The sequence below is a fragment of the Pleurodeles waltl genome, chromosome 1_1, assembly GCF_031143425.1.
Source record: "Pleurodeles waltl isolate 20211129_DDA chromosome 1_1, aPleWal1.hap1.20221129, whole genome shotgun sequence".
In the NCBI taxonomy this organism is placed as follows: Eukaryota; Metazoa; Chordata; class Amphibia; order Caudata; family Salamandridae; genus Pleurodeles; species Pleurodeles waltl.
The window spans coordinates 615193804-615216778 of NC_090436.1; the positions used below are offsets into that span (position 1 = coordinate 615193804).

Consider the following 22975-nt stretch of genomic DNA (forward strand, 5'->3'; position numbering starts at 1 on the left):
AGGAAGAAGGCAGACCATTGGGTCAAGACTAGGCTGACCATGACTTCCACAGGGGATGACCAAAAGAAAGGGGTCACAAAGCCTCCCCAGGGGAAGGGTGGTGAGACACCTAAGGATAAAAACAAAGATTCTTCTCAAGGACCCCAGAAACCTGCTGAGGAGGGTGGGCCCAGAGCCTCTTCACAGTCCACAAATTGGTACAAGGGTAAAAACTTTGATCCCAAGAAGGCCTTGTCACAACTGTAAACAGCATGGACACCAAACTGGAGGCACGGCCTGTCCCAAGAAAAATCCCACTAGCACTACTCCAGTTAGTACTAGAATAGCCAGTCTCCAGGTGGGATCAACAGTGTGCCCAGAGCAGGGTTAACACTGAAGCTACTCTAGTCTCTGAGGGTGGGGTAGATATAGCCACACTGGCTGCTTGGCCGCCTAACATGCAAAAATACAGGCAGCAGCTCTTAATCAATGGGACAAAGGTAGAAGCCCTGAGGGATACAGGTGCCAGAGAAACTGGTTTCCCCAGGACAGTATTTGGCTGGTCAAACATATCCAGTTACCAATGCTGACAATGAGACTAAAGTCCATCCCATGGCTATGGTAATGATAGAATGAGGAGGGGTTGCTGGCCTAAAATTGGTAGTGGTCTCTTCTGCAATTCCAGTAGAATGCTTGCTAGGAAGTGATCTGAAGTCATCAGATTGGGTTGAGATAGAGCTCAAAACCTATGCAGCCATGTTTGGAATCCCTGAACTGGTGTGTGTGAAAACCAGAGCGCAGAGGACAGGGTGAAAAAGAAGTGTTGGAGACTGGAATGATGGCCCAACCTTCCAAGAGAAAAGGTAAGAGGACTGGGAGACAAGCCTCCAATCAGCAAAAGAAACAAGACCTCTCTTCCCAGGAAGTTGTTTTATCCCCTGGGGAACTGAGTCCATGGAGCTGGAGCCTTATTAGGTAGAGCTCTTGGACCCAGGGGGACCCTCAATGGAACAGCTGTGCCAGGGACAAAAGACTTGTCCCACTCTTGAAGGCCTGAGACAGCAAGCTGCGGAACAGGAGAAGGGAGGTGTCAGGTGCTCCCACAGGGTCTATTGGGAGGATGGACTCCTTTACACTGAGGCAAGAGATCCCAAACCTGGTGCCACTAGGAGAGTGGTAGTGCCTCAGGTGTTTACAGAGTTTATCCTCACTTTGGCACAAGACATCCCCTTAGCTGGGCATTTGGGACAGACCAAAATGTGGACAAACTTGTCGACCACTTTTATTGGCCCAATACGTCCCAGAAAGTGAAGGAGTTTTGTAGCTCCTGTATCACCTGTCAAGCCAGTGGCAAGACAGGTGACCATCCAAAGCCCCCCTCATTCCACTTCCTGTGGTGGGGTCCCCTTTGAAAGGGTTGGTGTGGACATTGTGGGTCCACTTGAACCACCCACAGCCTCAGGGAACCAGAACATACCAGTAGTAGATCATGCTACCAGATGCCCTGAAGCAGTTCCCCTTAGGTCAGCTACTACCCCTGTAGTAGCCAAAGCTCTGATTGGTATTTTTACCAGAGTGGGTTTCCCTAAGGAGGTGGTATCTGACAGAGGTACAAACTTCATGTCTGCTTACCTGAAACACATGTGGAATAAGTGTGGGGTGAGTTACAAATTCACGACACGATACCATCCACAAACCAATGGACTGGAGAGATTCAACAAGACATTGAAGGGCATGATGATGGGGCTCTCTGAAAAACTCAAAAGGAGATGGGATGTCCTCCTGCTATGCCTGCTTTTTGCCTACAGAGAGGTGCCACAGAAGGGAGTAGGGTTTTCCCCCTTTGAGCTTCTGTTTGGCCATTCTATCAGGGGACCACTGGCACTTGTTAAAGAAGGCTGGGAGAGACCTCTCCATGAGCCTAAACAAAATGTAGTGGACTATGTGCTTGCCTTCGCTCTAGGATGGCTGAGTACATGGAAAAGGCGTCTAAAAACATTGAGGCCAGCCAGCAACTCCAGAAGTTGTGGTATGACAAAAAGGCTGCAATGGTTGAATTCCAGCCAGGGCGGAAAGTCTGGGTTTTGGAGCCTGTGGCTACCAGGGCACGTCAGGACAGATGGAGTGGCCCTTACCCAGGCCTAGAAAAGAAGAGTCAGGTCACTTACTTAGTGGACTTGGGCACTAGCAGGACACCCAAGAGGGTGATCCATGTTAACTGCCTGAAACTCTATGACAGGGCAAACATAACCATGCTAATGGTTACTGATGAGTATCAGGAAGCAGAAAGTGAACCTCTCCCAGACCTCCTCTCAACTGACCCTAAGGATGAGTCAGTAGATGGAGTTGTCTGTTCAGACACCCTCTCTGCCCAACAGCAAACTGACTGCAGGAAAGTCCTTCAGCAGTATGCTGAGCTCTTCTCTTTGACCCCTGGTCAGACACACCTATATACCCATGATGTGGACACAGGAGACAGTTTACCTGTCAAAAACAAAATTTACAAACAGTCCACAAGTGGACGTCCACAAGATGTTGGAGTTAGTGGTAATAGAGCACTCTGACAGTCCCTGGGATAGCCCAGTGGTCTTGGCCCTCAAACCTCATACCAAAGATGGCAAGAGAGAAATGAGGTTCTGTGTTAACTACAGAGGGCTCACCTCTGTCACCAAGACAGGTGCTCACCCCATACCCAGAGAAGATTAATTGATTGACAAATTAGGTGCAGCCACATTTCTGAGTACCTTTGACTTGACTGCAGGGTACTGGCAAATTAGGATGGCACCTGAGGCAAAATAAGACAGCATTCTCTACACCTGATGTACATTATCAGTTTACTGTTATGCCCTTTGGCTTAAGGAATGCCCCTGCCACCTTCCAAAGTTTGGTGAATAAAGTCCTTTTTAGCTTGGAGTCCTTTAGTGCAGCATATCTAGATGATATTGCTGTCTTTAGCTCCAGCTGGCAGGATTACCTGGTCCACATGGGGAAGGTTTTGCAGGCCTTGCAATCAGTAGGCCTCTCTATTAAAGCATCTAAGTGCCAAATAGGGCTGGGCACAGTTGTATACTTGGGCCACTTGTGGGTAGAGGCCAAGTGCAACTTTACAAACCAAGATCCAGACAATTCTGGACTGGGAAGCTCTAAAAACCCAGACTCGAGTCAGGGCATTCCTTGGCTTGACTGGGTATTACAGGAGGTTTGTGAAGGGATATGGATCCATTGTGTACTTGCAATAGTATTGGGTTATGATTCCGACATGTTTGATACAAAACATGCCCAGGTTCGGTGTTACCATTATGTAGATTGACATAGGTAGTGACCCATGCCCAGTACATATATAAAATGTCCCCGCACTCACGAAGTCCAGTAAAATGGTGATGGAGTTCGTGGGGGCACCTCTGCTACTGCAGGGGTGCCCCTACACACAGGTACCTGCACCCTGCCCTCTGGGCTGAGAGGACCTACTATAGGGGCGACTTACAGTGACCTGGTGCAGTGACCTGTAGTGAAACCGGGTGCATGCACCCGGTTCACGTAGACTGCAGTAGCAGGCCTGCCGAACCCTTTGCATGGCAGGTGGCAGAATAACGGCTGCACCCCATAGGAATCCACTGGAACCCGAATGCCCTGGGTTCCCTAAGTACCGTATACTAGGGCTTACATGGGGGGACCAGTATGCCAATTATGGGAAGAAAAAGGTACAATTTAGAGGAGAGAGCAAAACTACTGGGTTCCAAGTTAGCAGGATCCCACTAAACACAGTCAAACATACTGACAACAGGCAGAAATAGGGAAAATAGGTTGAAATTCTCATTCAGCCGTTTGCCGCCGCAGGGGGGCTTTGAAGCCCCTGACCTGCAGCTTTACTTCAACTGCGCGCAGACACACTTTGCACATTACTGGTACTGGTCACCCCGTATATGCCACATCTGGCAATAGAGCAGGGATATATGACCCCGACCCCCCACTCCTCATATCTGAGGCCAGACATGGGGAATTACTGCCCCGAGACTCTGCAGTGGCTTTTAAGCAAAGAGCCTGGCAAATATTAGCCCGCCGGGCAGGGGGGAGCTTATTAAACTCACCGGCTATGCCGCTGTTGCACCGGGGGCAGTGCCAGTTACATGCGAAACTGCAGGTACAAAATTACTAACGAAACTTGGCCTCCTCACGTGGGGAGACTTGTAGAAAGAGGCCCGCTTCCGGGAGCTTGAGAAACTCCCAGCTGACATGTTGAAGACTCTACTTGATAATTTCTTGTATATTCGCCTTACACGCAGCCTCAGAGACATTACACTGACCTTCCCAATGGAACAACCCAGGGTGAACCCTTTTCCCATATTGCTACAAGCGGACTCCCCATGACATTTAGTTTCTACACACTATCAGTCTATGCAGCAGGAGTAGCCGATAATTAGTGTGGGAGCACAAGAAGGATGGGATGGAGAATTAGACACCACTCTCGGACAAACAATGGGTATACTGCTTCCATCAGACCGGCAGAATCATGGCAAGTAGCAGACTGAGAATCATACACTATAAATTCCTTCACAGGTTATACTACACGCCCATGGAGCTTCATAAATATGGCCTAAGACCCGATGATACCTGCGCGAGGTGCGGGTTTTCTACACCTGACTTAGCTGTGTCCCCTGGTGCTGAGCTATTGGAAGGAAGTCGAAGGTGCACTATCTCTCGTGATACCTACATCACTAACACTCCCACCACAGATTGTTCTGCTGGGATATACAGAAGAACTGGAGGATGCACATTGTGGATATACAGACTTAGGTCTTCTGCTGCCAAAACGCAGGGTGGCCTGTAGGAGGGGAAGAGAATGGGCACTCAGATTTAAAGAATGGCTATCAGACTTGATATACTGTAAAGATCAGCTGGATGTCTATGCCGAATTTTTGCCCCCAGCTCACACCCTAAAGATATATGGGGACACTAAACACATATCTGCTCCAGCATCCGGAGAGTGATCTATCTGCATCCACTTAAGGGGTCAGCCCTTGGACCACCTTTGGGGCCTGGGGGGAGATTTGTGTGCTCCCCCATCACTGCGAGTATGCAGGGAGGAGCCCTGCGGATGAGAGAAAGAGACAAGAAGCAAACTGGGACTTGCCAGGAAGATGGGTGGACACTAGTAATGGTATATACTTACTTATCGTTACGGTCCTAGGTACAAGCAACTGTGGCAGTAGATAGGGGGCATATGGTCAGTGTGCTTGCTTCTCTATTAAGGTGTGCATACATGAATGCTTAATGGAATAAAGATGTGTCATATGGAATGTTAATTTGTACGTGTTTTCTTGCAAAACACAATTAAAAAAAAAAAATGCACGCCGGTTTGCGCACTTCAGCAACCTGACTCCAAACAGTCACAGGGGAAGTACGCTCATTATGGATGGTAGTCAACATGTAGACATCCCTCCTGTCTGCAAATTTCACAGCTAGCACCTCATCATTACGCAAGACATTTCAGTTTCCCCTCTCTAGTTTTTTACACACAAGCTCCCTTGGATAGCCTTTACGGTTAGAGCGGATAGTGCCACAAGCAACAGTGTCCACTCTGAACAATTCCCTGAATAATTGCTCTCCAGTGTAGAAGTTATCTAGGTACAAATGGTGATCTTTGTTAAATAGCCGTCTACCAGATTCCCACACAATTTTCTCCCTAACTCCAAAAGTGGGCATACAACCAGGGGGATCAATACTGGAATCCCTACCAGTGTAGTCCTGGAAATGATAAACCTATCCTGTACAACTTTCAGACTGCATATACATCTTAATTCAATACCATGCCCTCTTGCTAGGAATGTGCTGCCTAAAAATCAAACGGCCCTTGAACAGGGCCAAAGACTCGTCCACGTCTATTTCATTCCCTGGAACATAGAACTCTGAAATCCAATCTACAAAATGATCAAGGACAGGCCTAGTCTTAAAAAGACGGTCACAATCAGGGTGACCTTGTGACAAGGCTAAAGCATTATCAACAAAATGCAGCCTCTGAAGAAGAAGCAAATATCGGTTATGACTCATAGTTGCAGGAAATATAGCCGTTGCCATCAAGGGACTAGTAGACCATTATGAAGACAGTGACAGCTTCCTTATCAGCCCCATCAAGAAAGTTAACCCCAAGAACTTTTTCAACTCTTCCAGATTTGTGGGAATCCACTGGGTAGCTCTAGAATGTGGCCTAAGTCTGGCACTGTTGTCCCTTTAATACTGCTCAGCATGCAAATTAGTCTGCTAACAATCTCTTCCAAAAATACATCGTCCATAAACAACTGAAAGAAATTGATAGGCAAAAAGTTTTCCGTATTCACTCTACACCCCGGGAGACTAGTAAAGGCAGGCAATTCCAGCTGCTCCATGTTTGGTGCAACCCAGAGTTCAGGTCTTCCAATGGGAAGGCTTTCAGCTGCTGGCTGCTGCACCATTGGCACATCAGTGTCCTCTAAAGCAGGCACTTCATCTGCACTGAGTGGCTTCATCATTGGATTATTCCTTTCGGGCAGAAAACGCACTGCCTGAATCTTGCACTTCCTCCTCTGCCTCAGATGCAGAGTCAGTTTCATAATCATGGTCAGAAGACGACCCAAAAAGCATACCAACAACCTGCTGAGCGGTCACCTTGCGGCTAGCCATGATCCTTCCTACGAAAAGTAGCTTGACTAATGTTCCACCAACAACCAGCACTGTATAAAATAAGTAATAAACAAAGTGTGGCTTTATCACAAAGAGTTATTTACTCAAACTATACCACTCAATTGCCTGATAAAGCTAAACTCACCAGTAACTACTCTGCACAGACACAGCAATCACCAATGATATCCCACTAAAAAGGAAAAAGAAAATAAATTACACATAAAAGAACACAAATATCATTGTGCACAAATCTAAGGACAATTTCACACACAATCCTGCATTTAGTACATCATATAAAAAAAACGTCATTCATGCATGGCAACAAAATACTTTTGGAGTAAATAGTTTGTTTCTTACCCAGAACATGCAACTACGCAAACTGCAGGTCAGCCACTGCCAAAACCGCATGGAGTCACAGCACAGGAATCAAAAGCTTTGAACTAGAACAAAAAGGAGAAGTAAAACATTATAATCACAAATGCAAATACTTTGCTAGTCTGAAAAACACCCCGCCACCAAACGTTTAGAAATTTTCCCTTGTGTCTAATTGTTTCTGCCCCAGATGGGCCTAAAAAAAAAAAAGAAGGCTGATCTTCCCACAAGCCCAAGGGGCTGCCCCTCCACACAAAAGAAAAGGAAAAAATCCCTGGCGTCTTTGTGGCTTCTGCCTCCCTTGGGGGCAGATGGGCCTAAAAGTAATAGGCCGATCTGGCAGAAATGGCCAAGAGTCATGTGCCCCCTTTGGGGGAGGGGGTGACCCTTGCCCAAGGGGCCACCCCAATACATAAAACAGAAACGAAAACAATCCCTGGTGCCTTAGTGGCTTCTCTCAACCCCCACCCCGTAGAAATGGCATTAAACAATATTGCCCCCCCCCCCCCCCCCGGTAATGAAATTGACACAAAAATAAATACCCGCTGCCCAATCGGACCGCACAGCCTTTCCTTTCCCCCCGATTAGAGGTAAACCCCTTCACCCCCCTGAGGAGAAACTCATCCTTTTTCTCCTGGACGTGCTAGAAGCCAATGGATTCCAGTGCATCCGACGGCCTCGGATGTCAGAACGCACACTGACGTCATTAGGTGCCTTGGGGGTGCCTTGCACTTTCCCTGCCGGGGTGGGCTGGGCTGGGCGTAGAACATAATGGTTACGTTCTCGGCACAACAGTGCTGCAGCCGAGGACGTGACCATTACGTCCATGCCACCCAAGGGGTTAAGATCTTATTCCGGACGTATGCATCATCCACATGCTTGACACCACTTGCAGAAGGTTACTGCTTTACAGTCTGTGCAGAACATGTGTATCTAAAACACTACACCAACACATGATACGAACGGAAAATGTTACCTACACCGTAAGCTTCTGTTCGTAGTGTGTAGTGATGTAGATTCACATACACCCACCCGCCTCCCAGGAAGCTTGCGGTTCTAATTTCAGATATTGTTTTCAATTACAGTTTACTGTTCTTACTGTTTTACTTTTTGTCATTGCACATGTTTTACCATACCTTATTTAGCCTCCACTAGAACGATCTAACTTGGAGATGGTGCCCCATACCAACTAAGAGAGGAGCCACAGGCTACCTTGTGCCTCAAATGACATTCTTCAGAGTAAAACAACTTGCAAATGACAGAGCCCAACACTAGATGGCAGGAGTATTCAGAGCATGGAAATCAACAACACTACATGGTATGAACAGATGTTAACAGGTCACCTAACATTTTCTTTATTACACGTGTGAACCCCCACAGTTCCACCACTGCCCCCTCAGTCTTCTATATAGCATATAAAAAGGGAATCAATACACATCTACATCAATGTGTTGCCTGCTGTTCCATTACTGAATCCTTTCCAGTGACTGCTTTCTGAATATTATATGGGGCACCATGTACAGGTCACATCTGATCAGAGCTCTCTGAATAGCTTGACACGCAGGTTGTGTGGTTGACACTTGAAGTCTTTATTTGAAATTGCATTGATTTGGGTAGTCGTAGTAGAATTTATTTGCAAACCAGTAATTCATTTTATACAAAAGTAGTCATTGAAATGTCTAGAAAACTAATAACACATACAGCAATTCTTGGAGAATTCCCTCCTAGGGAACATAGGATCACTCTCTTTCTAAAAGCCATTCTATGTGTTGTTGGGGGTGATTTCTTTGTCCTGGCCACTTCCCTTTTTTAGAGCCTCCACCATCATGCCTGGAGATTGAGCTGGGGCGCCAAGTCAGTCTATTCCAGAAGGTCTAACAAATTGGTCGCCTGGTGTGTGGAGCAGAACTTTAATCCCTTGAAGGCACACCTATCAGATGTTCTTCTTTTGGTGTTTTCAATGGCTCACCAAGGATGTGCAAAAAGAATCACCAAGGGATACAATGAAGCATTGTCTGCATGTCTCAGTCTCCCAGGCCAGCCACCACTATTGAAATCCCTGATCATGAAGATGTTTTTTAAATAACTAACAAACTTGCTTCCTACTCCTTTTGTTATACCTAAATAGTACTTGGTCGGACTTTTTTGATGGGTACTCCTTTTTAGGCATTCCATCGTTGCCAGTTGAGGTTGTTGCCTTTTAAAGCAGTTTTTTGTAGCCATTACTAAGAAATTGTAATCACTGACCTTCTGCCTGTCCTACACATGCTTCTTCCTATGAACTAAAGCATATTTTCTTCCTAAGTTAGTGACCCTTTTTCATCTGTCAATTCTTTATGCTTACCTTCTACCCTCCACCACATCCAACTGCAGAGGTGTAGAGATTACACCAGTTAGATGGCAGAAGAGCAGCTAGTTTTTACATCAACCCCATTAAGATCAGGCTCTGGTGACTAGCTGTTTGTGGGATATACAGGCAGCAATAAAGGTAAGGTAGTTCAAAAGAAGACTATATCTTGATGGATAATCCTGTACATGAATATGTGCTATGCCCTTGCCAAGAAGGAAGTGCCAGAGGCAATGTGGGCCTATTCCACTAAGGAAAGTTTTCTACTGCAGAAATAGCCAGCCAGGAGTGTTCCCCTGTGTGACATTTGTTGTGTGCCGTGATATGGGTCTCACTTCGCACCTTCATCAAGCTTTATTGTATGAATTCAGAGATGAGAAGGGATTGCCATTTTGCACCTTTGGTTAACTAGGATTTCCTTGTTTAACGACTCCTTCAGACCCACCCACTTGGTTTTTGGTACTGCTTTAAAATCTATTCAGCAGATGAGGAATCTGCAGGTACAAGTATCCATGAGAAGATATTTATTTATCGTCAATACCGATATTTCTGGTGCGTATTCTCTTTGCATATTCCACACCAACCTCACCCGCCTCCCCGTTCTAAAAGATGGTCAAAACTCACATTTAAAAAGGTTCCAATTTAGATTGATTCTTGCACCGCACTGCCTCAAATTGATAGTCATTCCTCCTTTCTGCCTCTAGGGATTCAGAAAGAAATGGATGGCAAATGGATCCGGTTACCCTAGATGTGTGCCCTATGGCTTCAGTGCCCCATACAGACATGAGACACCTGTGAGAAATTCTCCACATCAAGTCTGTGGCCAGGGGGTATTTAACAATTGAGGAACAATATTTGATCATTTAAATCCTAAATAGTAGCCGGATGTTTTGTAGTTTGCACGTATATTGAAGTGGCTAAGTCCTCTGTAAATAACCAAATCGCACCAGATGTCAGTCACTAATCGCTTTAGGACATCGGAGGTGGAGAGCTGTCTTTTTTTGACAGAGATTGTCATCAAGGTTTTTGCAGCACTAAAAAAAGAAAATACAGAGATCTGGTGGTTTTGGTAGTTCGCGATAGCACTCGCATGTCCTGGTACTAACCCCTCATTCCGCTTGATAGGATATGTCCTAGGTGTTTCAGCTGCACCACTGCTCAATCTCCTGACCTCCGGAGGTTTTTGGATCCTCTGCTGTGGTAATGCGGTTTGGAATTTGCAGATTGGTAAAATGATGGCCAAACAGTACCTTAATCAAGATGTAGCTTCTGTAGTATCTGCATGGTTGTACTATATTTTACTGTACCACTGGTCTCATTTATTCTTGTCCCAACTAGACAGGACAGATTAAAAGTAGCTACTGGTTTCTTCACTAACATAAATTATTTAATGACAAAATGTACATCTAGATTAAGATGTAGTTTGGCCATAACCTGTACTAAACTTCTGTTAGTATTCTATAAGGATCTGTGGATATTTCACCACTGAACAAACACCAAGGCACTCTAGGGGCCGTATTATACATTGTGCCCTAGGGGCTCAACAGGCGTGTGCACCCGCTTTGTGCAGCCCGCGAGGCACAGTGGCATTGTTTAATTTGAGCCGGTGGTTTCCGGTGCAGGACAACGGCGTTTGTTTTTGAGGCCCGGCACTTATTTTTCGGCAGCAGGCATTTACAATGAGCAATGACACATGGGAAACACTGAGGAAGAGAAAGACGGAAAAGCGTCACAAAAGGAGAAAGCAGAAAGCTGCAAGAGTGAGCTGAAGGGGCAGGGAGTGGCTGTAAATGGATCAAAGAGGCCCGAGAGGACTTCAGGATGAAGCTGCCTCAGTATTCTGTGCTCGCACCTTTAATTGCAGCAGCCGCGTTTGAGGAGAGCTTTGGGCGCTGGCACGTTTTCATTTACAAATTAAGCACTTCGCAGTGGAATTATAGAAGGGACTGCCCCGTCTGTGAAACTGATAGCGCTGATACACATGTAGCACCACCGCTGTGATGAGACCCCCCCCCCAACCTCCTCCTGCAGAAGGATGCGTTCACTCACTACAGCTGCCTGCATGGAGATCTTTCCCCTCCTCAGAATGCAGAACATTATGTTCGATGGCATCTGTCGCTGTAGATACACATGGTATGCATGAGCTCGCCATCTGGTGTTGGGTCGGAGTGTTACAAGTTGTTTTTCTTAGAAGAAGTGTTTTCGAGTCACGGGACCGAGTGACTCCTCCTTCTGTGCTCATTGCGCATGGGCGTCGACTCCATCTTCGATTGTTTTCTTTCCGCCATCGGGTTCGGACGTGTTCCTGTCGCTCCGGGTTTCGGAACGGAAAGATAGCTGAAAACGGAAGATTTTCGACGGTATTGTTGCGATCCGGTTCGAGATAGACACATACGACGACGCGTTGAACATCGAAGCGCTTCGGTGCCCTTCGGGGTAGATTTCGGCACCCCGTCGGGGCCTAGTCGGCCCGACCGCGTGGAGAACAACGCCGATGGAACGGACCCCGTTTCGATTCTGCCCCGAATGCCACAACAAATATCCTTATACAGACCTACACTCGGTCTGTAACCTGTGCCTGTCACCCGAGCACAGCGAAGAATCCTGTGAGGCCTGTCGGGCGTTCCGGTCCCGAAAAACTCTGCGCGACCGTCGAGCGAGAAGACTGCAGATGGCGTCCACGCCAAAGGAGCGTCGACAGTTCGAGACAGAAGAGGAACAGGAGGAATCCTTTTCCATCCAGGATTCAGACTCCGACGAGCTAGGCTCTACAAAAACTGTGAGTAAGACGTCGAGATCAGAACTTAAAAAAGGAAAGAAGGCCCAGGGGACGCCACTGCCAACCGGCCATGGCTCCACCCAAATTCTCGGTGACCAACAATCGGCACCGAAAAAGGCCCATTCAGTGTCGACATCGTCCGACTTCGGTCGAGACACCGGCACGCAGCCTCCTCGGGACCGAGAGAGTGCTAAACAGAAGCATCGACACCGAGACAGTGGCGCCGAAGACCATAGAGGCCAAGAATTTTCGGCACAGAAAAAGAGGAAGGTTACCTCGGAGCCGAAAAAACAATCAACAGGGTTTTCGGAGCCGAAAAAAGCAACATCAGACCCTGTTTCAGGCTCCTATACTGAAGAGCATTCTATGTCTTCACAAATGAAGAAACATAGATTTGAACAAGAACTGCAATCCACTGACGTGGATCACACGCAAAAGCGTATCTTTATTCAGCAGGGGACTGGGAAGATCAGTACCCTTCCACCTGTCAAACGAAAAAGAACGCTTCAGTTTACTCCTCAGCAACAAACAGCACAAAAGGTAACACCTCCTCCCTCGCCTCCACCTGTAACTCCGGCTTCACCAACTTACACCCCGTCACATTCGCCAGCTCACACCGCCATGAGCCACGATGACCAAGATCAGGATGCGTGGGACTTGTACGACGCACCAGTGTCTGATAACAGCCCAGACACATACCCAACTAGGCCATCACCACCGGAAGACAGCACAGCCTACTCACAAGTGGTGGCTAGAGCAGCACTATTCCATAATGTGGAACTACACTCTGAACAAGTAGAGGATGATTTTTTATTTAACACCCTCTCTTCAACCCACAGCTCCTACCAAAGCCTGCCGATGCTCCCAGGCATGCTACGCCATGCAAAGGACATTTTCAAGGAGCCAGTTAAAAGTAGGGCAGTGACGCCTAGGGTGGACAAAAAGTATAAGGCGCCTCCTACGGACCCTGTATTCATCACCTCTCAGCTGCCACCAGATTCTGTGGTGGTAGGGGCTGCCAGAAAACGGGCAAATTCACACACTTCTGGGGATGCACCTCCCCCAGATAAAGAAAGCAGGAAGTTCGATGCAGCCGGGAAGAGGGTTGCGGTCCAAGCAGCAAACCAGTGGCGCATCGCAAATTCACAAGCGCTGCTAGCGCGATACGACAGAGCCCACTGGGATGAGATGCAGCATCTCATTGAACATCTCCCAAAAGATCTGCAAAAAAGAGCAAAACAGGTTGTTGAGGAGGGTCAAAACATTTCCAACAATCAAATACGCTCCTCCATGGATGCAGCAGACACGGCCGCAAGGACCATTAATACGTCGGTTACCATCCGTAGGCACGCATGGCTCAGAACGTCTGGATTCAAGCCAGAAATTCAGCAGGCAGTGCTTAACATGCCAGTAAACGAAAAACTTCTGTTCGGTCCGGAGGTCGACACAGCCATAGAAAAGCTCAAGAAGGACACTGACACTGCCAAGGCCATGGGCGCACTCTACTCCCCGCAGAGCAGAGGATCTTATAACACCTTCCGCAAAACACCTTTTAGAGGAGGGTTTCGGGGTCAGGCCACACAAGCTAGCACCTCACAGTCCGCACCGCCCACCTACCAGGGACAGTACAGGGGAGGTTTTCGGGGCCAGTATAGAGGGGGGCAATTCCCTAGGAATAGGGGAAGATTTCAAAGCCCCAAAACCACTACCAACAAGCAGTGACTCACACGTCACTCACCCCTCCCACACAACACCAGTGGGGGGGAGGATACGTCAATATTACGAAGCATGGGACAAAATAACTACAGACACATGGGTCCTAGCAATTATCCAACATGGTTATTGCATAGAATTCCTGCAATTCCCTCCAGACATACCACCAAAATCACAAAATTTATCAAAATACCATTCACAGCTTCTAGAGATAGAAGTTCAAGCACTACTGCAAAAAAATGCAATAGAATTAGTACCAAGCACACAAATAAACACAGGAGTTTACTCACTGTACTTCTTGATACCAAAAAAGGACGAAACACTGAGACCAATTCTAGACCTCAGAGTAGTAAACACATTCATCAAATCAGACCACTTTCACATGGTCACACTACAAGAAGTGTTACCATTGCTCAAAAAACACAACTACATGACAACCCTAGACCTCAAGGACGCATATTTCCATATACCAATACATCAATCACACAGGAAATATCTAAGGTTTGTATTCAAAGGAATACATTACCAATTCAAAGTATTGCCTTTTGGTTTAACAACCGCTCCAAGAGTATTCACAAAATGCCTAGCAGTAGTCGCTGCACACATCAGAAGGCAGCAAATACATGTGTTCCCGTATCTAGACGACTGGCTAATCAAAACCAGTTCGCTCACACAATGCTCAAACCACACAAATGAAGTCATACAAACCCTCTACAAACTAGGGTTCACCGTCAACTTTGCAAAATCAAACATTCTGCCAAGCAAAGTACAGCAATATCTAGGAGCCATAATAGACACGACAAAAGGAGTAGCAACGCCAACTCCACAAAGGATCCACAATTTCAACAGGGTCATTCAACACATGTCTCCAAACCAAACAATACAAGCAAGAACAATACTACAGCTCCTAGGCATGATGTCCTCATGCATAGCCATTGTCCCAAACGCAAGACTGCACATGAGGCCCTTACAACAGTGCCTAGCCTCACAGTGGTCTCAAGCACAGGGTCACCTTCTAGATCTGGTGTTGCTAGACCGCCAAACTTACCTCTCGCTTCTATGGTGGAACAGTATAAATTTAAACATAGGGCGGCCTTTCCAAGACCCAGTGCCACAGTACGTAATAACAACAGATGCTTCCATGACAGGGTGGGGAGCACATCTCAATCAACACAACATAAGAGGACAATGGAACATACATCAAACAAAACTGCATATAAATCATCTAGAATTATTAGCAGTTTTTCAAGCACTAAAAGCTTTCCAACCAATCATAACCCACAAATACATCCTTGTCAAAACAGACAACATGACAACGATGTATTATCTAAACAAACAAGGAGGAACACATTCAACGCAGTTAAGCTTGTTAGCTCAAAAAATATGGAAGTGGGCAATCCACCATCAAATTGGTCTAATAGCACAGTTTATTCCGGGGATCCAGAATCAGCTGGCAGACAATCTCTCTCGAGATCACCAGCAAGTCCACGAATGGGAAATCCACCCACAGATTCTGAACACCTACTTCACACTCTGGGGAACACCACAAATAGACTTATTTGCAACAAAAGAGAACGCAAAATGCCAAAACTTCGCGTCCAGATACCCACACAAGCAATCCCAAGACAATGCCCTATGGATGAACTGGTCAGGAATATTTGCTTACGCTTTTCCTCCTCTCCCTCTCCTTCCTTACCTAGTAAACAAATTGAGTCAAAACAAACTCAAACTCATTTTAATAGCACCAACTTGGGCAAGACAACCCTGGTACACAACACTGCTAGATCTGTCTGTAGTACCACACATCAAACTGCCCAACAAACCAGATCTGTTAACGCAACACAACCAACAGATCAGACACCCGGACCCAGCATCGCTGAATCTAGCAATCTGGCTCCTGAAATCCTAGAATTCGGACACTTACAACTTAGCCAAGAGTGTATGGAAGTCATAAAGCAGGCCAGAAGGCCATCCACTAGACACTGCTACTCAAGTAAGTGGAAAAGATTTGTTTGGTACTGCCATCATAATCAGATACAACCACTAGACGCAACTCCAAAACATATAGTAAATTACTTGCTCCATTTACAAAAAGCAAAGCTAGCCTTCTCTTCTATTAAAATACACCTTGCAGCAATATCTGCATACCTGCAAACTACCTATTCAACTTCCTTGTATAGGATACCAGTTATCAAAGCATTCATAGAAGGGCTTAAAAGAATTATACCACCAAGAACACCACCTGTTCCTTCATGGAACCTAAACGTGGTTCTAACAAGACTCATGGGCCCACCTTTCGAACCCATGCACTCTTGCGGAATACAATTCCTAACCTGGAAAGTTGCCTTTCTCATCGCCATTACATCTGTAAGAAGAGTAAGTGAAATTCAAGCGTTCACAACACAAGAGCCTTTTATACAAATACATAAAAATAAGGTCGTCCTACGACCTAATCCAAAATTTTTACCAAAAGTTATTTCACCATTCCATCTAAATCAAACGGTAGAACTACCAGTTTTTTCCCCACAGCCAGATTCTGTGGCTGAAAGAGCACTACATACATTAGATGTCAAGAGAGCATTAATGTACTACATTGACAGAACAAAAAACATCAGAAAAACTAAACAGCTATTTATTGCATTCCAAAAACCTCATGCAGGTAACCCAATATCAAAACAAGGTATAGCCAGATGGATAGTTAAATGCATCCAAATCTGCTACCTTAAAGCAAAAAGACAACTGCCCATTACTCCCAGGGCACATTCAACAAGGAAAAAAGGTGCTTCAATGGCCTTTTTAGGAAACATCCCAATGCAGGAAATATGTAAGGCAGCCACTTGGTCTACGCCTCACACATTCACCAAACACTACTGTATAGATGTGCTATCCGCACAACAAGCTACAGTAGGTCAAGCTGTATTAAGAACTCTATTTCAGACAACTTCTACTCCTACAGGCTAAACCACCGCTTATGGGGAACTAACTGCTTACTAGTCTATGCATACCATGTGTATCTACAGCGACAGATGCCATCGAACTGAAAATGTCACTTACCCAGTGTACATCTGTTCGTGGCATCAGTCGCTGAGATTCACATGGACCCACCCACCTCCCAGGAAGCCTGTAGCAGTTCAGAAGTTACCTTCAATTTTGTACATTTGTATATATATTATCTAATCCTTTAATAGGTACATACTTACATTTTTCATTGCGCGGGCACTATTACTATAGTACAACTCCTACCTCACCCTCTGCGGGGAAAACAATCGAAGATGGAGTCGACGCCCATGCGCAATGAGCACAGAAGGAGGAGTCACTCGGTCCCGTGACTCGAAAACACTTCTTCTAAGAAAAACAACTTGTAACACTCCGACCCAACACCAGATGGCGAGCTCATGCATACCATGTGAATCTCAGCGACTGATGCCACGAACAGATGTACACTGGGTAAGTGACATTTTCATTCAGGAATGATCTTTAGCAGGGTGAGGCATTGTACTCATGGCCATAATACATAGGGGGGGGTGTTGCAGTCACTTAGGTAGCAATTACTGTGCACCTTTCAAACACTTCTTATTTCATTCTTACATGTGCCGGCGTTTGTATAGACATTAATTAGACTTTACATCTGACAAATGTAAAGGTATCTCCCATTTACTCAAACCACTGCAAGAGGGATCTGAATTCTAAAATTATATGCTGTAATTGAAGAGGGATAAGGGTGTGATTTATAGTCTCAGATGCATTTACGTTTTTTAAGTTGTCATTCTGTAAACATGAACATGTAACAGCATGTCCTTCCATTTGTGTTCTAGTCAAAGGTCGTCAATCTTGGAATTCTTGCCCAAAAATCCAGTTTTTACATCCAGCTTGAAGAAGCCCTGGCAAATCAGACATGTAAGCTCTAATTTCGACAATACGCATGAAAATTCAGATATTTCAATCATGTTAGGATTTTTTAAATATTTGGTTATTAGCAGCAAGAGATGATGTGGAGAATATTCAAATTAATTTCCCCCATGGGGCCCCTCATGCATCTAGTGTGCTTTGTATCCCACGTCCCTGCTGGCCTTGAAAATGCTTTCTACTCTTGAAGATTCTTTAACCTGTTTTGCAAGTTTGCCTTGGTGACTTATTTTATCATTGTATTAATAGACGACTCTCCTGTAAAAACATTGAAAGAAATGGGGCCATCTAGCATCGATTCAGAGCTGCGCAGTTTGGCTCCAGGCGACGGGGGCTCTGTGAAGGTGATGCAAAGTTTTCTGCAAATGGTTGGGAGCATGCTGGATTCAAATCGGGATTTTGAGCTGGCTCAGGCATACCTTGCATTGTTCTTGAAGGTAATAACTCGTTTTCGTTTTGGGAACTTATTTCATTTTATTTATTGAACCTTGGTGCACCCTTGTCCCGGTAGAGATGTCTTAGTTTGCAGGGTGGTGGCATAGAAACAAGATTATAATACAGAATTAGCAATGGTAAGATTTAGATGGGTCAGTACAGTACATCATGATAAGACAGTCTTGTAACACTGTTTGCATTGTTACTGTCCAAGAACATGTTCAGGAGCATAAGCATCTAAATGTGGTGAGGGAGGCGGTCATATTAAGTGTTTGTAATGTTTGGAAGTGCGAAAGAGTTGCCAGCCCATATTAAACTAGGCAATAGCAAACCCAGGTTTTATCCATAGAAAACGATTCCCAAGCTATTAACTTTGTCAGTCCAAGATAGCCACTGGTGCATGATAACGCATGCACATGCATGGATGCTACTTTTTAATGGTGTTTTAAAAATATATATATATATATATCCCAAGGTGGGCACCGATGCATGTATGTTTGTTGTGATGCCCCCTCTGCCGTTTGGAATATGTTGATGAAGTTAACTCAACCAATCTTTATTGATTGATTTAAAAAATAAAAAAAATGCAAAATTTAAATCTGATAGAGACTTTAAGCTGCAGATTCCTTACTTAGAATTTCCCTCAGGCATCAGTCTGGATTGGGAGAATTTCCTTGAGCTGTACCCCTGTGTGCCGTTAGGTGGCGTCAGTCAGCTCCTTGTTTGGCATCATGCATGCTAGATAGGACATCGCAGGACCTATATACGCCCCACAATGGCACGCTGACGACAGTTTGTTTTCTTTCCGCGCCAGCCTATATGTAGATCTGCAGATGAGCTACCCCAACAATAATTTTTTGCCTGGACTTTTCGACTTTTGTCAAAGCGTTTTTTGACACTTATGGTGCGTCAAGATGTCACCACCAAAGACTGGGTTCAAGCCTTACGGCTCCTGTCATTGGATGATGCTAGGGACGGATCCACACCTCATGTCTCTGGTGTTTGAGCGCGACTGTAAGGAAATGCCTCCTTGGCATGGTTGCCCCCTGACTTTTTGCCTTTGCTGATGCTATGTTTACAATTGAAAGTGTGCTGAGGCCTGCTAACCAGGCCCCAGCACCAGTGTTCTTTCCCTAACCTGTACTTTTGTATCCACAATTGGCAGACCCTGGCATCCAGATAAGTCCCTTGTAACTGGTACTGCTAGTACCAAGGGCCCTGATGCCAAGGAAGGTCTCTAAGGGCTGCAGCATGTCTTATGCCACCCTGGAGACCTCTCACTCAGCACAGACACACTGCTTGCCAGCTTGTGTGTGCTAGTGAGAACAAAACGAGTAAGTCGACATGGCACTCCCCTCAGGGTGCCATGCCAGCCTCTCACTGCCTATGCAAGTATAGGTCAGTCACCCCTCTAGCAGGCCTTACAGCCCTAAGGCAGGGTGCACTATACCATAGGTGAGGGTACCAGTGCATGAGCCTGGTACCCCTACAGTGTCTAAACAAAACCTTAGACATTGTAAGTGCAGGGTAGCCATAAGAGTATATGGTCTGGGAGTTTGTCAAACACGAACTCCACAGCACCATAATGGCTACACTGAAAACTGGGAAGTTTGGTATCAAACTTCTCAGCACAATAAATGCACACTGATGCCAGTGTACATTTTATTGCAAAATACACCCCAGAGGGCACCTTAGAGGTGCCCCCTGAAACTTAACCGACTATCTGTGTAGGCTGACTGGTTCCAGCAGCCTGCCACACTAGAGACATGTTGCTGGCCCCATGGGGAGAGTGCCTGTGTCACTCTGAGGCCAGTAACAAAGCCTGCACTGGGTGGAGATGCTAACACCTCCCCCAGGCAGGAGCTGTAACACCTGGTGGTGAGCCTCAAAGGCTCACCCCTTTGTCACAGCACCGCAGGACACTCCAGCTAGTGGAGTTGCCCGCCCCCTCCGGCCCCGGCCCCCACATTTGGCGGCAAGGCCGGAGAAAATAATGAGAATAACAAGGAGGAGTCACTGGCCAGTCAGGACAGCCCCTAAGGTGTCCTGAGCTGAGGTGACTCTAACTTTTAGAAATCCTCCATCTTGCAGATGGAGGATTCCCCCAATAGGATTAGGGATGTGACCCCCTCCCCTTGGGAGGAGGCACATAGAGGGTGTACTCGCCTTCAGGGCTAGTAGCCATTGGCTACTAACCCCCCAGACCTAAACACGCCCTTAAATTTAGTATTTAAGGGCTCCCCTGAACCTAAAGATTTAGATTCCTGCAACAACAAGAAGAAGGACTGCCTAGCTGAAAACCCCTGCAGAGGAAGACCAGACGACAACTACTGCCTTGGCTCCAGAAACTCACCGGCCTGTCTCCTGCCTTCCAAAGAACTCTGCTCCAGCGACGCCTTCCAAAGGGACCAGCGACCTCTGAATCCTCTGAGGACTGCCCTGCTTCGACGACGACAAGAAACTCCCGAGGACAGCGGACCTGCTCCAAAAAGACTGCAACTTTATCCAAAGGAGCAGCTTTAAAGAACCCGGCAATCTCCCCGCAAGAAGCGTGAGACTTGCAACATTGCACCCGGCGACCCCGACTCGGCTGGTGGAGAACCAACACCTCAGGGAGGACCCCCGGACTACTCTACGACTGAGTACCAAAACCTGTCCCCCCTGAGCCCCCACAGCGCCGCCTGCAGAGGGAATCCCGAGGCTTCCCCTGACCGCGACTCTCTGAAACCTAAGTCCCGACGCCTGGAAAAGACCCTGCACCCGCAGCCCCCAGGACCTGAAGGACCGGACTTTCACTGCAGAAGTGACCCCCAGGAGTCCCTCTCCCTTGCCCAAGCGGAGGTTTCCCCGAGGAAGCCCCCCCTTGCCTGCCTGCAGCGCTGAAGAGATCCCTTGATCTCTCATTGACTTCCATTGCGAACCCGACGCTTGTTCTAACACTGCACCCGGCCGCCCCCGCGCCGCTGAGGGTGACATTTCTGTGTGGGCTTGTGTGTCCCCCGGTGCCCTACAAAACCCCCCTGGTCTGCCCTCCGAAGACGCGGGTACTTACCTGCAAGCAGACCGGAACCGGGGCACCCCCCTCTCTCCATTGAAGCCTATGCGTTTTGGGCACCACTTTGAACTCTGCACCTGACCGGCCCTGAGCTGCTGGTGTGGTAACTTTGGGGTTGCTCTGAACCCCCAACGGTGGGCTACCTTGGACCAAGAACTGAACCCTGTAAGTGTCTTACTTACCTGGTAAAACTAACAAAAACTTACCTCCCCCAGGAACTGTGAAAATTGCACTGTGTCCACTTTTAAAATAGCTATTTGTGAATAACTTGAAAAGTATACATGCAATTGAAATGATTCAAAGTTCCTAATGTACTTACCTGCAATACCTTTCAAACAAGATATTACCTGTTAAATTTGAACCTGTGGTTCTTAAAATAAACTAAGAAAAGATATTTTTCTATACAAAACCTATTGGCTGGATTTGTCTCCGAGTGTGTGTACCTCATTTATTGTCTATGTGTATGTACAACAAATGCTTAACACTACTCCTTGGATAAGCCTACTGCTCGACCACACTACCACAAAATAGAGCATTAGTATTATCTATTTTTACCACTATTTTACCTCTAAGGGGAACCCTTGGACTCTGTGCATGCTATTCCTTACTTTGAAATAGCACATACAGAGCCAACTTCCTACAGCGACCCTGACCCAAAGTGTGTTTTGAGTGTCAGGCCAAGAATCTGAAAGCTTTGAGGGAGCGGTCCCTAAAGCTACTTGCTTGCCCGATGCTCTGCTCTGCGTCACTCCCGATATAGGTCCATAGGAAGGTCCCGAGACTGGTTTCAGAACTCTCCAACTCTTTGTCGTCCCACTTCAAGTCCTCAGGACATTCAGGTAAGCATACGAAGAAGTCAAAGAAGAGCAAGCGTTCTTTGTCTTTGCCCCGTCGGTTGGCTGGTGCGGGAAGAAGAGCATTGTCACTCTAGGCCTCCGTTCTCAGAACCTACTTTTGGGTCGTCTCAGCACCTCCAGAGTTTATTGGTGCCCAGAGCCAGCCCTGCCCAACTGCGTGAGTTCTACGAGGCCATGCACCTCATATTTGGGCAGTTCGAACTTGCTGGTGCTCCACTGGTCCCTGCGGGGTTGCCAGGGGCCCCCTCTGGCTTTGTGCCAGTAGCTTCAGTCTTGGCTCCGGAGGGCGGCCACGGATCCGTTCCCAGATCCAAACTGGCTTTGGTCTTGCCATCTCGACTGTCCCTGATAACGGTTTCAACGTCAACGCTTCTGATGTTGCCTGTGCCCACGGTCTGCACTGACCCCATCTTCATTGCCAACACAGAGCTCAACCGGCGTGCACGTGAAATTGATTCAGACTTCAGCAAGGACCTTGCTCCTTAGGTCGGATTCTGACCCTTATTCTTATGAGTTGGGGTACGGTGAGGTTTGGGAGGAGTCGCTAGACCCTATAAAATACCAGCTTGAAGACCTTATTGACTGGCTTGCATATGCGGGCCCTGCAGTGGAACCTGAAGTTTGTTGGTGCGGAATCAGGGGAATCTTTCAGACATGGCACAGATCTCAGAGGGTACTGCGCAAGATCAGAGCTCAGTCTTTTTGAGCTCAGGGCAATCAGGCTAGCATTGAAGGCATTTCTTCCCTCTTTCTAAGGGAAAGTGGTGCAGGAGTTCACAGACAACACCACTGCTGTGTGTTACTGTAGGGTGGGGTCGTGGTCCCTTTGTCAAGAGGCTCCCTGCCTCTGGACATGGCTGAAACATCAGGGCATT

The 22975-nt window shown here is 46.7% G+C and overlaps 1 protein-coding gene across 1 annotated transcript in view; it reads left to right on the forward strand.

The window, feature by feature from the left end:
• The window catches only part of WDR36 (WD repeat domain 36), a 543291-nt gene that overhangs the window by 474627 nt on the left and 45689 nt on the right, over nucleotides 1-22975 (forward strand). The window contains exons 21-22 of the mRNA XM_069226458.1: nucleotides 17663-17744; nucleotides 18003-18190. Of these exons, the coding sequence (XP_069082559.1) occupies nucleotides 17663-17744; nucleotides 18003-18190 (270 nt within the window). The remainder of the gene's footprint in view (nucleotides 1-17662; nucleotides 17745-18002; nucleotides 18191-22975) is intronic.